The sequence below is a fragment of the Mytilus californianus genome, unplaced genomic scaffold, assembly GCF_021869535.1.
Source record: "Mytilus californianus isolate M0D057914Y unplaced genomic scaffold, xbMytCali1.0.p SCAF_5, whole genome shotgun sequence".
Classification (NCBI taxonomy): domain Eukaryota; kingdom Metazoa; phylum Mollusca; class Bivalvia; order Mytilida; family Mytilidae; genus Mytilus; species Mytilus californianus.
In genome coordinates, this window is record NW_026262701.1 from 99,123,609 (window position 1) to 99,140,560 (window position 16,952).

General features: G+C 32.0%; 1 protein-coding gene across 2 annotated transcripts in view; it reads right to left on the reverse strand.

The window, feature by feature from the left end:
* Positions 1–2,568: 2,568 nt before the first annotated feature.
* Positions 2,569–16,952, reverse strand: part of LOC127700392 (RNA cytosine C(5)-methyltransferase NSUN2-like) — a 31,446-nt gene continuing 17,062 nt past the window's right edge. For both annotated transcript variants that reach the window (XM_052203837.1, XM_052203838.1), the window contains 12 exons: positions 16,136–16,210; positions 15,090–15,220; positions 14,434–14,507; positions 13,736–13,857; positions 11,215–11,493; positions 10,823–10,915; positions 9,056–9,191; positions 8,574–8,654; positions 6,344–6,482; positions 4,917–4,956; positions 4,003–4,130; positions 2,569–2,873 (listed from right to left, as the gene is read on the reverse strand). In XM_052203837.1, coding sequence (XP_052059797.1) covers positions 2,704–2,873; positions 4,003–4,130; positions 4,917–4,956; positions 6,344–6,482; positions 8,574–8,654; positions 9,056–9,191; positions 10,823–10,915; positions 11,215–11,493; positions 13,736–13,857; positions 14,434–14,507; positions 15,090–15,220; positions 16,136–16,210 — 1,468 coding nt within the window. In that variant the 3' untranslated portion in view covers positions 2,569–2,703. The remainder of the gene's footprint in view (positions 2,874–4,002; positions 4,131–4,916; positions 4,957–6,343; positions 6,483–8,573; positions 8,655–9,055; positions 9,192–10,822; positions 10,916–11,214; positions 11,494–13,735; positions 13,858–14,433; positions 14,508–15,089; positions 15,221–16,135; positions 16,211–16,952) is intronic.

Below are 16,952 nucleotides of genomic sequence, written 5' to 3' on the forward strand. Positions count from 1 at the left end.
AGTTTTTGTGTATTGGTCTGTTTTTCTTAAACTATAAGCAATAGGTCAACTGTATTTGTTGTATGGAAGAATTGTTAGCTGTACATGCCTGCCTAGCATGGTTCATCTGACCTTGACCTCATTTTCATGGTTCATTGGTCAATGTTTAGTTTACTTGGTTAATGTTAAATTTATGTGACAGTTGTAATAAAGCTTTATATTCAGGACTATCAACATAATATCAATGATTAGTAAAGAAGGCGAGACATTTCAGCGTGTGCACTCTTGTTATGATATAAGACAATTAATGTATTTTAACCATGGTGGCAATTTTGGTTGGCTGACCAAAATTATTGCGAACCAAATGAAAGTTTACCACATTGTGATCTATTGGTCAATCTATTTAAATTTTTGTCAGTTCTATTGTCCCATTGAATAAATACAATAGCTATTGTTCTCTGTGTTGTTTATTCACTAGGACCTTTAAATTTCTTCTAAATCCATCGTTCTTTGATTAATTTACCTGAGTATAAAAATTATCTTATAAAAGATGAAAATACATGTTTTAACTCACAAAACTGCATGTGATGTTGTATTTATTCAATATCAATAATTTATTTTCAATCTGTTCAATATAAACAGTAATTCAAACATTAAAAGTTGATTTCTGACAAAATTTCCTATTGAAATTTGTTTTTTTTTTGTGTTTGACAAATAAAAACTGGAAAATGATGATGTTTAAATAAAGGCCTTCTTAGTTGTATTCTATAAGTAGACAAAAACAAAAAAAAGCAAATTTCAATAGGAACAATGCTAACAATTTTGTCAGAAATTAGCTTTTTATAATTAAATCAGTGTTTATATTGACAGATTTAGAATATATTATTGATATTGAATGAATACAACTTCACATGCAGTTTTTGGAGTTGAAACATGTATTTCCACTTATTTAGAAGATATTTTTTTTTACTCAGGTAAATTAATCAAAGAGTGATGGATTTCTATTAAAAGAAATTTAAAGGTCCCAGTGTATAAACTACACAGAGAACAATAGCTATTGTATTTATTCAATTGGGACAATAGAACTGACAAAAGTTTAAATAGATTGAACAATAGGAGATGAATCTGTGGAAAACAAGATACCCTAAGGATCATTCACCAAAAATGTGGTTAAAATTTGTTCATCAGTTTCTGAGATCTTTTAAAATGCATACTACATACACAAAAGTAAAAAAAAAAAAAGGTCATAAAAGGGCTATAACTCTTTAAGGAGTCATCCAATTGTTTTGGTTGTTTTGTTTGTATTGGCATTTTTGTAGATTTTTTTTATTGTATCTGTGAAAAATTATCAAAATATATAAAATACTCCATTTTAAAATAAATTGCTTCGCTGAGCGCAGCTGGATACGACCGCAGATGTCCAACCCTGAAAAGTTGGGGCCAAAATGGACACAATATTCACGCTTGATACCGGTCTGAATTTGGATTGTAACTAAATTTTTGACACATCATAGATTTCTGACACAGAATAACTGAAGTCAAAGAACTTCAAATTGGTTATATGATTTGAATTTATATTCAATCTTTTGCTTTTGTGCAATACACTATGCTGTTGCAAATTGCACCCCCCCCCCCTTCCCAAAAAATAAATTTTACCCTGGTTTTTTGCTTTTGTGCAATATACTATGCTGTTGAATAATAATCCCCAAAAATAAATATTTGAAGAAATTTTCTTTTAATTTCTGAATTCTGAAATGAGAAAAATTGTCCCCCCCTCCATTTTTTTTCACCTCCCCCCTTTCCCTTATTCCCAAAAAAAAATCTTTCCCTCCAGATATGGTCAGTGTGTCAATTCAAATTTCTAATGGAGTTTGCAACCATAATTACCCATTTAAATACATCATCAAAGTTTTAAAATATAAAATGACATACATAGTCATGGCTTAAATTAATATTAATTAATAGTAACAGGTAAAAATAAATTGACAGCTAATCACCTCAAGACAATCATCATTTCTTAATACATAATTTACAAGCAGTGTAAGGGAGGTAATCAAACAGTGTTCTTTTAATTGATTTGGATTACCTCCCTTACACTGCTTTTAAATTGTCTCAAATGTCCTTTCACCAGAAAAACCCTTGTTTTTCCCCTTTTTTGCCCCTAATTACTAATTGGTTTGAGCCATAACCCCCAAAAGTCAATCCTAACCATCCCTTTGTAGTATGGATACTTGTGGTATAATTTCAGAGAGATTCATACACTTAAACACAAGTTATTGTCTGGAAACTACAAATATGCTTATTTGGGCCCCTTTTTGGCCCCTAATTCCTAAACAGTTGGGACCATAACCCCCAAAATCAATCCCAACCTTCCTTTAGTGGTTATAAACCTTGTGTTAAAATTTTATTGATTTCTATTTACTTATACTCAAGTTATTATCCGGAAACCATCTGTCTTCGGAAGACGCTGACGACGATGATGACAACATGATACCAATATACGACCAAAAATTTTTTAATTTTTGCGGTTGTATAAAAAATGGTGTAATTCACTCTTAAGGGTAACACTTCAGTGACAGAAAACTAAAATTATATCGTTGCACATCTTTTGCTGTTTGGAAGATAAAAAATTCTAACTAATTACATATTGTTTAAAATTCAAACATTGCTTCTTGTTTTTTACATTTTTATTTTCCCCCTAATAAGTCAATATTCTGTAACAAATCAAGTTCCTTCATTAGTATCCATTTTTTCAGCACCAGAAGATTCATTACTGTCTGCATTTTTCACAGTTTCTGTTTTGTTTGCATTTTCCTCTGTTTCTACTGCACTGTCTTGACTGGTGTCATCTGTTTCTCTGTTTGTTGCCTTCTCTTTCTTTGCTAACACTTTCACTACAAAAAAACATACAGCAAAATTATATATTGTTACTAGATTAAGAGAAACAATCTCCATAAATCTTCTTTTGCTTACTCGACATGTCTTACAAATAAGTAAGCATCCATCGCAATGGAAAACCCATCACCATAAAAGTGAGACAAATCATGAATTAATGTAAAAATTTCAGTGGTAAGTTTTTCTTTAAAATGAATGTAACCATGCTGTTTGCTCTTTTAGAAAATCTTGTTTAATTAATTGATTGTCCAACCGTGCGAGGGTTAAACAGCCAGTCAAGGTCATTAAAACCACCCTAGTAGTAGATGAAATCAGAGAAATGGTTTATGTCTTCTTATTTTCAATGCTAGGAAATATTTGTGTTTTCTTTTTTTTAATCTTTATTTATAGAAAGGCAGTCAGATAGATGGAAGGATTGGGGTTTAACATTCAGTGTCAAATATTACATACAAATCAGGATGAGAACATATTGATGTGATATATATATATGATCACAGCTTTATACCTGACAGACATCCTGAGCCAAATTTTTAACTTGCTAGTTTACAAGATTACAGTTTGCAGGAAGACATGTCACAGTACCCAGAAACATTATTCTGACTCTGAAAATTAGTTAAATAAATCTATACATTGCAACTATACATGTATATCAATTTTGATGAAGTTTTCTTAGGAGTATTCAAGAAAAACTTGTCAAGGGGACTTTGAAGGCATGTCTATAACACATACATATTTTAAGAATACATTTATTATTTTGACCTTGAAAATAACTAGGAGTTATCAAATCTTGATGGTGATTAAGTATACCAAGTCTGAAAAATTTCAACAGTTACAAAGTTTACTCTTGAACTCTTGACCTCAAAACCTTGCAAATCAACAGAGGCATCATCTCCACATGGTTATATTGTATACCAAGTTTGATGTAAATTAATCAAGGCATTTGGTCTGCATCACACGACAAGGTTGCAGTAAGATTGTACCAATGAATACACTGATACACCTATCTTTCATGGATGAATGTATTCTTACTATATTCCTTTTGTAACTTTGTTACAAAGGAATAATTTGAAGTTTAAAAGAAAAAATATTTCTATCCACTATGTCATTAATACTAATATTATAACTTACAGATTTCTTCTAGCTCCACCCCAAACAGTCTTAGATAATGAGCTCTGAGATTTTTTGACAGAAATGTTCTAAGAGATGACTTTCCTCTCCAGCCACACACAGTTATACTACAGGAAGGCTTGGTCTCTCTGTAAACAATTTATATACATATATATTAAATTTCTTTCAGTGAAGTACAAATTAAGGATGTTCTTAAGCCTATCCTAAATATTTCTCATTATTTTACATCATTAAAACGTAAATTTATGTATCAACATAGTTTTTCAAGAAAAATCTATGTATAAGAAATTAGAGATTTGATGATTTTAACACAAAAATAAGAACCTTTTTTCACTGATTTTATGTGATTTCTATACAACTGTTCACCTATTTTGAAAGAATTCAATCAGTAATATTTCAGATGATAAAAGAGATGAATGCATTATTTTTTCGATTTTCAGTCATAGTTCAACGAGTCAAAGTTATATGCAAAATTTTACCAAAATCTGTGACATGTTCAACTAGTCATAAACATGGAATTTCTCAGTAGTACTCAAATAGATATAACTTATAAGAAGATGTGGTATGAGTGCCAATGAGACAACTCTCCATCCAAGTCAAAATTTATAAAAGTAAGCCATTATAGGTCAAAGTACAGTCTTCAACACGGAGCCTTGGCTCACACCGAATAGCAAGCTTTAAAGGGCCCCAAAAATTACTAGTGTAAAACCATTCAAACGGGAAAACCAACAGTCTAATCTATATAAAAAACGAGAAACGAGAAACACTTATGAACCACATCAACAAACGACAACTACTGAACATCAGATTCCTGACTTAGGAAAGGTGCAAACAATTGCAGCGGGTTTAAACATTTTAATGGTACCATACCTTCACCCTGTATTTTAAATGCCATAATCATTTTTTAATCTTACCCTGCCTCTGGCTTGTAGGACATCAAGATACAACCAATAGCTGAAAAGTAAGAAAAAGAAATATGATTTATGTCCTGTTTCTCACTCTTTGTCTTTCAAGTGTTAGTATTTGTTAGTCTAGGACTGCTGCTTCACAAAGTAATTACAAGTGTTTATAATTTCTTCTTAAAGATTGTACAATTGCACAAGGAAAAGTCCAACAAGTGTATTCTGAAACAGTACCAAGAGCAATTTTAAACAATATTTCTTTGAGAGTTATGTCCCTTGGACAAACTGGTAGTCCTAGAATAAATTATCTCTATTTGATAATCTGCCACACCTGACCTTTTGATGTCATACAATAACAAGACACTGTGGCATCAGGCATTTCCTATGTGACATCATAGTTCACTGTACTGGGAGACAAAATGATGTGAAGTGAATATTTTAAGGAATATTATTGTTGTTAGTTAATGTCATTATTGGCCAATCAAATCATGGAGCAAGTAACAAAAGGATGAATGAAAAATCTGTTTGACCAGTTTGTTTTTTATATTTTCAAAAGGCTTCAAAAACATATTTGAGCCAGCTGGACATTTTTCTATTCTTGTTTTTAATCCCTTTAGTCTTAGTAACAAAAGGCAATCAAGGTAATTATTTCGGCATCATAAAAATAACTGACAAAAAACAATACTAATCTTCCAACTTTTGATATTAACTCCATGTTTTGATGTAACGTTGACAGTGCATCATTCAAAGTGAGCTACATTAGTGCGCTAGTATCTGCCTTAGATGATTTACCATTTCAAAAACTAGCATTTAGAAAATTTACCTTTGTTATTTTAAAAGCAATGAGGGGGTACTAAAGAAGCTCTTGTTTTTATTTATTCATCATGTCACTTGTATGTCCTGAAAAGTGTGGCTGTTTAAGACAAAAGGTCATGTCAAAAAATTTTTCAAAACCTTCATTTTTGTTTTAAATTATGTTAAAATGATATAAAATGCTCCACTGGGCGCAGCTTGATACGACCGCAGAGGTCGAACCCTGAACAGTTGGGGCAAGTATGGACACAACATTCAAGCTTGATACAGCACTGAAATATACGACTGCACAATTTTTTTGCGGTCGTATAAAAAACCACATCTGAGGTCCAGTTCAGGCTGAGCATAAAGGGTTGAGTATATATAATTTCCCCGACTTGTCTGGATAATAAAACAGTTTTGGAAACCATGATTTACAAAAGCTTATAACTATTTCATGGTTCAACTAACGAGCCAGCTTAAGTTCTATGCACTTAGTACATACTCAAATATTTTAGCTGTAAATTGTTTATGTGTCTAAACATAAAACTTCTTCCTGGTTATATTAACATATATCTAGATGTGTCAGTATATGGATTTTTATAATGCCTGATGCAACTTTACACCGTCAGAAGAGTAACACTTACAAAACTGTTTTAGATCTTCTCTAGCTTTAGTTGACATTTTATCAAAGAAAGGATTATCATAGGTCATAAATGTGACCATATCTTCTCTAGACAGCTGTACACATCTGGTAATACATTCTGTACCTAAAACTGTTAGTCCCTGCAATGAAAAAAGATATAACATGATGATCAGCTGCATACTCCATACATAATGCTGTCTGTCCCTGTAATGAATTAATTGCTTAAGAAATCAACATGTACCTGTATACAAATGCCCTAAAATTGCATACACTTGCCAATCTTCAACTGAAAGGAAACAATCACTGTTTTCATTAAAGATAAGGCCAAAATAAAAATATTGTATGTTTGCCAAAACGCGACCGACCCAAAAAAAACCTGCCGACTCAAATTCTTTTTTTGTCGTATTTTTGAAGAATTTTTTTTTTCAGATTTTTTTCCTGTCCGCTCCGTCATCGTATAAAACTTAATGTTCGTCATCTTTTCATTTGAAAGTAACTGTGAATAAGATTAAAAGAAAGCATGTAAGAGAGCAGTTAATCGATATTCGATGTTCTCGGTTTTTATCTTCTGATTTAACGAACGTAAAGAAGTAAAACATGTGAAAATGGCAGACAGTTTTCATAGCTTTTGATTGTCTCTACAAAGGTTTGACGGAAAAAAAAAGATACAGTCGATTCCGGTTATTTGCATAACCTATTTGTCAGACAAAATTATGCAATTAAGCGGAGTATGCTTATATCCGAAATGCCAAATTATGGAGTCAAATAACATCGACAGTAAAGGAAATCCCTGAAGAAAGATGAACAGCCATAATCCACTTACAGCATGTTGAATGTTGATTTATTCTAATAAAAGTTATAAGTCTAGTGTTATTCATGTTATTGTATTTTGTATTCTTTTAATAAAGTTTAAAAACACATTTTGTTTTAGTTTATTTGCGTACCGACGTTTCCTTTACCTGGGATACAAAATTAGAACAAATTGTTCTAAAAATAGATTTGTTTCTATGACCCGTATGTACAATGTACATCATTACGCTTTGATTAAAATAAACTGTTCAGCTATACTACACAGTTCATTATCATTTTTAACAATAAATGTGTAATGAACTGCCTTTGATATGCAGTATTTACCGCTTACACAGTGATGTAACACTGTTTCTTTGACCTCGTTATTTTCGTATATGCAAAGCAGTAAAGGGGCCCTGTACGGGTTATTTGCTGGACACGAGTGTTGAACGTGTGAAAATATAATAATTAGAAGTGAATGCTCTTTTCCAAAAATAATAAAAATAAAAGATTGACGAATAAAATTCTTGAACCATATATAAATGCCCTGTAATGTTTAACATAAATGCAAATCACCCCAAGCCGAATTGCGAGAGTACACATTGGATAGTCTTTCAAAGTAAATTAGCAGGCGTTATTGTTTTTAAAATTCACCACAAATGTTATCTATGGACAATGCTTAAAATCCAATCAATAATTAACACCTTTTGTGATAGAATGGTCATGTTTTTACAACAATTACCTATTTGACATTTTATGACCTCGAGGCTTAAAATAGAACATGGGAAACTTCACCTGTGTACACCAGTGGCAGATCCAGAACTTTTCATAAGGGGGGCCCACTGACTGATCTAAGGGGGGGGACCGCTCCAGTCATGCTTCAGTGATTCCCTATATAATCATATAATCAATCAAATTTTTCCCACGAAAAGGGGGGGGGGGGGGCCCTGGATCCGCTTATGTACACATCGAGGGTTATTTAAAGTAAAACTCCATCATATAAACACGAAAGAAACTGTTTTAAAACTTTATTTTTTATTTAATATTTTCATGCCAATTCTGATAAAAAAAAAAAGAATTTGCCTACCTACCTACCTACCCACACACAGTCATCATGGGTCGGGTTTGGGCAAACTGAAATATTTTTAATTGTGGCCTAATGTCAAAGTAAATGTGCTTATCAAAAAGGCTTGTTCCTTTCTGATTCAAATGGGCCAAAGTACTTTTTGAAGTTGCATTTCATCTATTTCTTCAAATTGATCAACTGGTGAAAATTGCAAGGAAACAGATTTTTATGGAGAGTTTGACATCAAAATTCTACACACTAGTATAAAAATACTAATGTCACCACTACCATAATTGTTATGCAAAAAAAAACATTTTTAATTTCATCAAGAAATCTTTGTATTTTTATCATTTACAATGTAAATAAGTATAATTACCTCTTGTGATATTCTGTATTCACAATCGGGTACCAATGGGGATGGACTTCTGCCAAAAATCCTGAGACCTAGATTGATAAACTGAAGACAAAAAGCAGATATACTGACAGTTTACAACATGGCTGATTACAATATTTGACTTTCAAGAGCTGATTAATAATCAAGTGTTAGAACCTGTTTTTAAATCAATAAAAAAATCCTTTAAGAAACCTCAACATTTTCCAAATAACTACATACACAGAGAAAAACATTGTTATGCCTTTAAGAATGTTTTGTATATGTTTTTTTCATATTTAAATGATGCTTAATCAAAATATCACAAAACATTATTTTTCCAAAAGATGCTTTACAAAATATTGTAATCCACTATTTTTTTATAATTAATTGAATTGAGAATCACTTCTTACATATAAAACAAAGATATCAGATTCTTAACTTTACAGAAAAAAAAGTAAAATTTAAGACATGATATTGATACCTACCCTTATCCTGTCAGTATTCCTGCGTACAATATTACGTAACTGGGAGGACACAAAATATATTGTACGTTTATGTCCTGTTTCGGCTCTGTACATCACCTGTTCTATTGGGAAATCAGGTCGTATTCCATAGAACTTCCTGTAATATAGAACAAGATTAAGTGATTAGAAGTAGTTGAGTGAGCAAGTTATTTAATTGCAATGGCAGATATGAAGAACATTCTTTGATAACAGGACACCCAAGGAAAAAAATCCTTATAAGATCAGAAACAAGTTCAAAGTGAGAACCAACAATTTTTATTGTTTTATGTAAAGATTGTTCCAGTTTTATATGTGTGTGCTTGGGTGTGTTACGATGAGTTTATCTCATCAAATCTACTACCAAATCAACATGTTTAATAATATCTTCATAGAAAATGTCCTTTAATTGGCTATATGTTGGTAGTTATTGTTGCCAAGCAATCAATGGTAGTATTGATTGCGATTTTTCAGCAGTTATTTCATAAAAAATTTTTCTCTCCAGAATTTGCATACTGTACTGTTACCGTTCCTACTCGCTTATTAGTCGGAAAATTGGGAGTAAAATTCATAATCTAGAGAGGGGGACCGACTAATAGACGAGATCTAGCGACCAGAGGAAAAATCCAAGCTTGAGAAAAGTGGTCAGGAGTGAATTTCCTGGTCAAAACTACGTTTTTGATTGCCAAACCTACATAAATCAATAAATAAAAAGTTTTTGTTGAAAATAAATGACTACAATACTGTCTTTGTGTTTTATTTGTTCTTTGGTAAACATTTTCTGCAAATTCGTGTTGAAATTCTACTGTTTCCGGTTTGTGTATTGATTTTCATGGTCACATGGTTTTCCTATAAACCCAAAAGAAGAGCCAAGAACCAAAAATGAAAAGGAGATAACAATGTACCAAATATGTGAAAGGATGTTTTCAGTGGAGTTATTGTGTCATTATTGTGATATCATGATATCAATTTAATGCTTATAAATCATATAATAATCAAAAAATAATTTTAAGATTCATTCCCAAAATCAAAATATTATTCATTAAAGTGTCTCAGGTAAACAAAAATTACAAAATTGATTGACAAGCCAATATAATCCATTGATAACCCCAATTAAGAGACAAAGAGTTGTATTTACTAAAGGTGTGAAAACTATCAGTGATAGGTAAACAGATGACACTAATGAGTTGGAGTTAGTTATTTTAATATATTGATTAGCTTCACTTAATTTTTTTAATCCTTTAATCATCACAATATAATTAGAATTATGAAGTGTACATGCTCATTTAACACCAAGTTATGTATGCTGTGAAAAATATTTTCATCAAGTGTTGATTGACTTTAAATTTTTCAGGTTCATATTGGTTTATATTCGCTTTTCTCAAACAATAGGTTATTAGTCATACCCTACAAAATCATTGATGCATTATGTAAACAACACATGGCTAATCTAACATTTGAACAGTGAACAAAACAAGAGAAATGAATACATCTTTATTATTAACAGCAATATAAATTATCATGATGAGCATCAACTAAATTCAAACCAAACAAACATTAATGCAGAAATGAATATTATTCCTGGATTTGCATTGGTTTTACCGGCGTTCAGTTACTGTCAGCTGAAAAAAAAATGCCCAAATTTTGTCCGACTTATACGAGGGTCAAGACTAAATCCTTAGAATTTGGAGCTGAAAAGGGCCCCCGACTTACAGTAGGATCGACTATTAAGCGAGTATCTACGGTACTTACTGTATAGGATCCCACAAGGGATCATTAGCATCTAAAAACAAGAATGGATCTTCTTTGTAACCATGCATCTTTTTGTGTTTTGTAGGAGGCGGTCTGAAATATGAATAAATAATGTCTTTTTAAAATGATAAAACAATTGATTTATCTCCCTTTAAATATTATTGCACTCACAATATCAAATTCTTTTATTTTTGTGAGTGTAGAAAAAACTTACTTTTAATCTGAAAATAATTTTTGAATTACATTGAAATGTGATATAAGCACAAATGTAATACCTAATATGTGTCTAATTCATTAACAAATTATGATTCATAATAATTTTAGTACATAGTTTTTACAAGGATTTTGAGAATAATTGAAAAATTAAGTTTGGTAAATATTTAGTATCTCACTCTGCTAGTGCATCCCCTTGTCTTTTACCAGTGGTTTTAATGTCTGTAGTTTCTTTTGTCTCATCTTTATTAGCTTGTTCCTTTACCACAGCTTCTACTGGTACTGATTCTTCTTTACTCTGGTCCCCTGCTCCATTCTTTTGTTCAAGATCAACATTTTCCTCCTTTTTGACCTCTTGGACTGGTTGTACTGGCCTCATCCATGGTAATGTTGCAGTTTTCTGTATAGCCACTATAAAGAATCCACCAGTATTTTGTTGATGGGGTAAAACTCTAATACTGAAAATATACATAAATGTCTTTTACTTTCTTCTTGTTGTTGTTGGTTTCCTGTAAAATTGACTTATACATGTACATTAAATAAACTGTTAACACAGAGATATGTCTCGCCTTTTTGTAATTTTGATAATGCAAATGTTGAAATTAAAATAGCAATACTTTAACATGTAAGTTATGCAAATATTCAAAGTCAATGAACAATGACTGAAGGTACAGGTCCAAACAATCTGTTCTAGGAGCACCTGTGCAACACCGAGACAGAAGCTACTAATTGGACATTCAAACTCCTATGGAAGAAGAACTGACAAACTAATAAAAACTATCCACATAATGCATCAGTGCATAAAAACAGTTTGAGAAACACGAACCCAAGCTGTGTATCACCATAAATATTTCAAGTAGTCTTCAAGCTGCGCCCTCGTGGGTTTTTTCTAGTTAACTTGTAAACTACTGTAAATTCAGAAATTATTGCGAGGTTTTTATTAATGCGAATAATGCGACTGTGTGAGTATCGCAATAATAAGAACTCGCATTTTGATTTTTGATACATATATTTGTATGCAGATTTTCCTGAAATTGCAATAATTAATCTCACATTTTTGTCCATTCTCCAAAAATCGCAATAATAAATGCACGCAATAATTTCTGAATTTACAGTATGTAAAAGTTTCAAAGTCAATGAACCATGATGAGGGGGTGGGGCTATATAATCCCCATGGAAACAAAACTTGCAAATGCCAATACATTTGCATGCAATATAACATTGACTTAACATTAGTGGTTTAACTTAAACTGATCTTATCACAAACTAATACATGTAAACTAAGTAAAAGTTTCAAAGTCAATAGACCATGGCTGAGGGGGAGGGGCCAAATATTCTCCATGGAAATGAGATTTGCTAATGCTTATACAACTGCATACCAATTAACATTGGCCTTCCACTAATGGTTCCCCTTAAACTGACCTAATCACAAACTAATACATGTACACTTACCAAAATTTTCAAAGTCAATAGACCATGACTAAGGGGGCAGGGCTGAATTGTCTCCATAGAAATAAGATGTGCCAATGCTTATATAACTGCATACCAAATATCATTGACCTACCACTAGTGGTTCCCCATAAACTGACCTAATCACAAACTAATACATGTAAACTAAGCAAAATTTTCAAAGTCAATAGACCATGACTGAGGGGGCAGGTCCAAATAATCTCCATGGAAATGAGATGTGCCAATGCTAATACAACTGCATACCAAATATCATTGACCTACCACTAGTGGTTCACCATGAACTAGACCTAATCACAAACTAATACATTGTTGATGCCACTGCTGCCGCCAAAAACAGCATACCTATGTCTCGCTTTTTGACTCCGTCAAGGTGAGACAAAAAGTTTCATTATGGGTTAGAAATGATTGATTGGTGTTTGCTTAATGACCAGTGGCAATAATTTCATACATTATGAGAAGGATAATGTAGACAGTTGGGTCTGAAGACACAGCACAACTGGTCCCTTCTGTAATAAAAATATCTGAAAAGGATACCATTTTGTGGAACATAAATATGATGCATCAAGGCAATCAAGTAAATGTAGAACAGTCAAGAAACCTGATCAACTACATTGAACCTTATTGAAAATGAATTCAAATGCTAATCCACATGAAATTGTGAGCTTTTACAGTTGAAATAACAAAGCATACAAATCAAGAGTTTAAATGCCTTGCTTGCAAACTTTGTTTGGTTATTTGCTCAGACATTGTAATTAAGACTGACACCTAAATTAAATGGGTAGGCCAATGATTTGCATAGTGAGCTATAGTGAACAGACTGTTACTCCGCCTACCCATTGAATTTAGGTGTCAATCTTAATTACAATGTCTGAGCAAATAACCGAACAAAGTTTGCAAGCAAGGCATTTAAACTCTTATTTGCAAGCTTTATTATTTCAACTGTAAACAACTGGAAATTTTTTAATATATCCTCTTTCTAGGATTATTTAAATCTACAATTATGTAAATGACAATTTAAATGTAAGGTAAATGGTCTCCGCCATTTCTTTCTCCTTTTGTCCCTTCATTCAAAAGTAATTCTTACCAAATTTCTGACAATCAATCCTAATCTCTATTTTGCACCAAGGCAAATTAGGAATGAGTTTCTATGGGACTAGTCCACCAGAACAAGCTATTTAATGATCAACAATCTGATCATAACCTTATGAAGTAAATGAGATAATTACATACCAACTTTCTAAGTTGAAATCTTTTGCATTGTCAGGAGGAAACATGGAAGCTTCAAAATGAGAATATCCTTTACTTCTAGCTTCTTCTAAAGTAGTTATGTGTTCCATCTTCTTACTAAATATCTGTGAAAATATTCTTAAGTTTGTAAATTACTTTCAGTTAACTGTCAAGAAAATAAACTTTTCTACATCACTTAATCCTCAGTCTTCTATAAAATTCAAGAATTTACTTCAGGAATCTTAGAAATAAGAAAAGAACAAAAGTTCCAATGTCCCCCAGCATTGTTTATCTGTTCAAGGTCGATAACTAAACAAAAAATTAAAACTTTTTTAAATATCCATAAAAAATTTAAGAGTGAAAGTCCTTACAATGTAATTTTCCATACAACAATTACTTTTTCCAAGGGTCATAACTCTTTTTAAGTATTTGATCAGCAATGATTTTCGGTCAAGGCATTGCTGATATAATAAACCTCTGATATAAGTTTGATATATATCCGTCAAGAATTGTACATATGAGAGCCCTTACAAGACCTGACAGATGAACGGATGGATGCCTGGTATTTCTTTGTCCCCCACAAGGCTTTGCGCGTGGGGGACAACAATCAATATTTTTGTAGCAATTTATAGAAGATTAACAATAAGATTACATGACAGCAAAAAAAATCAAAGACAAAATCAGTTTTTCCACACACATACCTTCCAAGATGATAAACCATTGTTGTACTTTAAGTTTGGGAGTTCACTACTGACATCAATCAGTTCTATACAACCTAAAATTACAAAATAATTACTTTAATTTTCATATTTTCTTCAAACTCAAATATTCACTTTCTAATGTCATGGCTTACCAGATATCATTGGCTTAGTTTAACTATGTTTTTAACAATAAAAAAAAATCAATCATTGAAGCATGAATGAGGGTTGAGCCTGGTATTCTTCTAAAAACTGAAGTGCTAAGATGCTAATGCAACATTGTACCATATTGATGATGAATACTTCTTCTATGAAAATATTGAATCCCAGTTCTTATATATTAATTCATTAAGTCACTAGAGCATGACCCATAAATATATGACTGGCAAACAACTATTGGTTTACAGTAACTATATTCTCAGAATAAAATAGCCTAGTAAATGTCAGGCTATACGTTCTACTGATAAACTGAAATTGCTTTATCTTCAACTTGGTCAAAATTTATTTATTTTATTTGGGAGAAATATAAAGGCAACCATGCACAAGGGAAAAAATTCAACTTCTGAATCTCTTCATCATACTAGCCATGACATCTTCATCATCTATATGGTTCAGCAAATAAGTAAGGAGGGACTAATGAAAAGCTTGATCAACAGTACCTTTACACTTCTCCATCATGCTGGCTATTACTGCTTCATTTTCTACAGGGTTCAGTGAACAAGTAGAGTAAACTAGTCTACCTCCTACAGCTAACAACTCTAGACCTCGCTTCAAAATCTTCATCTGTATCCTTTAAAATAAAAAGAATGTCAGGGCTCATATTTCAACTTTTTAGAACTGTCATGTGACAATCATGCAACATCAAATGAGGACTGTCATGTGACAATCATGCAACATCAAATGAGGACTGTCATGTGACAATCATGCAACATCAAATGAGGACTGTCATGTGACAATCATGCAACATCAAATGAGGACTGTCAGTATTTAAAATTTGACAACACTTTTCAAATGATTTTTCTTCAGTGTTTGTGACTTGAGGATCTGCCTCCCATAGCAATTTCTTTTGTGATATAATAACTACCACTTGGGACTAAATTATGTTCCCACATTAGTTTTGAGCTTGAAAGATTCCATGCAGAGAGTAGAGTCTCTTCCATTTTGCAACAAATGATATTGCATTCAGACATACTATTCAATCTAAATTAACATTTGTTTTTTACAAAATTAAGCTTTGCCCCCCAAAAATGATTTTGCCAACACTTCGATATATCAATGAAAACGGTGGCATTAATGATGTGGTAAGGCAAAACATCGCATAATATCCTCACCTCAGAAAGTTTCAGCTCATCTTTAGCAGACCAATATATACTTATACGGTTCTGATCAAATTCTTAATGGTCCATTCCCTCCTAATGAACGTTTTGGTTTATGTGTTATGTGGTCCAGTACTTACTTGTGAAGCCCTGATCAAATGCTAAGCACTCTGCTTCTTGCCTGTACAGGTTTTGTTCTATGTTTAGTCGTCCAGTATTTACTTGTAAGATTCTGATCAAATGCTTAGATGTCCATTCCATGCTTATGAGGGTTTATAAAGTCAATTTTGCTTGGTGATATACTTAAGTTTAAAGGTTTTGTTTTATATTATACCTTCCATTATTCACTTTTGAAGTTTTAGTCTAGTCTTCGGAAGTCCATTACTTACTTATGAAGGTTTGGTCCAATATTTGTATTCCATTTATTCCAAATATCCACATTTTTCCTTAGGGTCCCATCACCACTGTAATAAATATATTAAAATAGATCAATGAAAGGATGAGTACTTCTGCACTGTTTCTTCAAACAGTCAAGGGTCTAACTTAAATAAGTTATTAGAGAAAAATAACATACATGTCGTTATTGTGGGCTAAAATATCAAAAAACTGTGATAACATATGTATCTTACATGTTTCAAAGAGGCAATATACATCCTTTACTTTGTTAAATTGTATACAAGTTCTACTGGTATTATTATTGTCTTTATGTATACTAAACTTTAGAAAGATATAACAGTTTATAATTTGCCAATCATGTTTAGTACACCTACGTTATTACAGAAAATATATGCCTGTAATAACTAAAGGGTGCTATTACAGCTTTTCTACATCTCTGCAAAGCCATTTCTCAGATATATATCACAATGTATTTTAATTCATTGTAAGAAATAATGATCAGAGCATGTAATGAGGTTCTGAGCAAGCTTCCCAGTAATTCCCAAGTGTCTCATTTTAGAAGTTACTAGCCTGTAATAACTAAGCCTTGTTATTACAGCTTAGTGTATCCCTTAAAAGCCTTGTCTCATTGATTTACCATGGTTGATCAAAAATGTATTAATTGAATTGGAAAATTAATTATCAAGGTTACGCATTAAGTTTCTGCGCAAAGTTTCAAGAAATCCCAAGAGCCCACAAAAAATAAAAATATATTTTGATATATTAACTAATAACAAACATATGTTACTACAGATTAAGAAATAAAGAGCA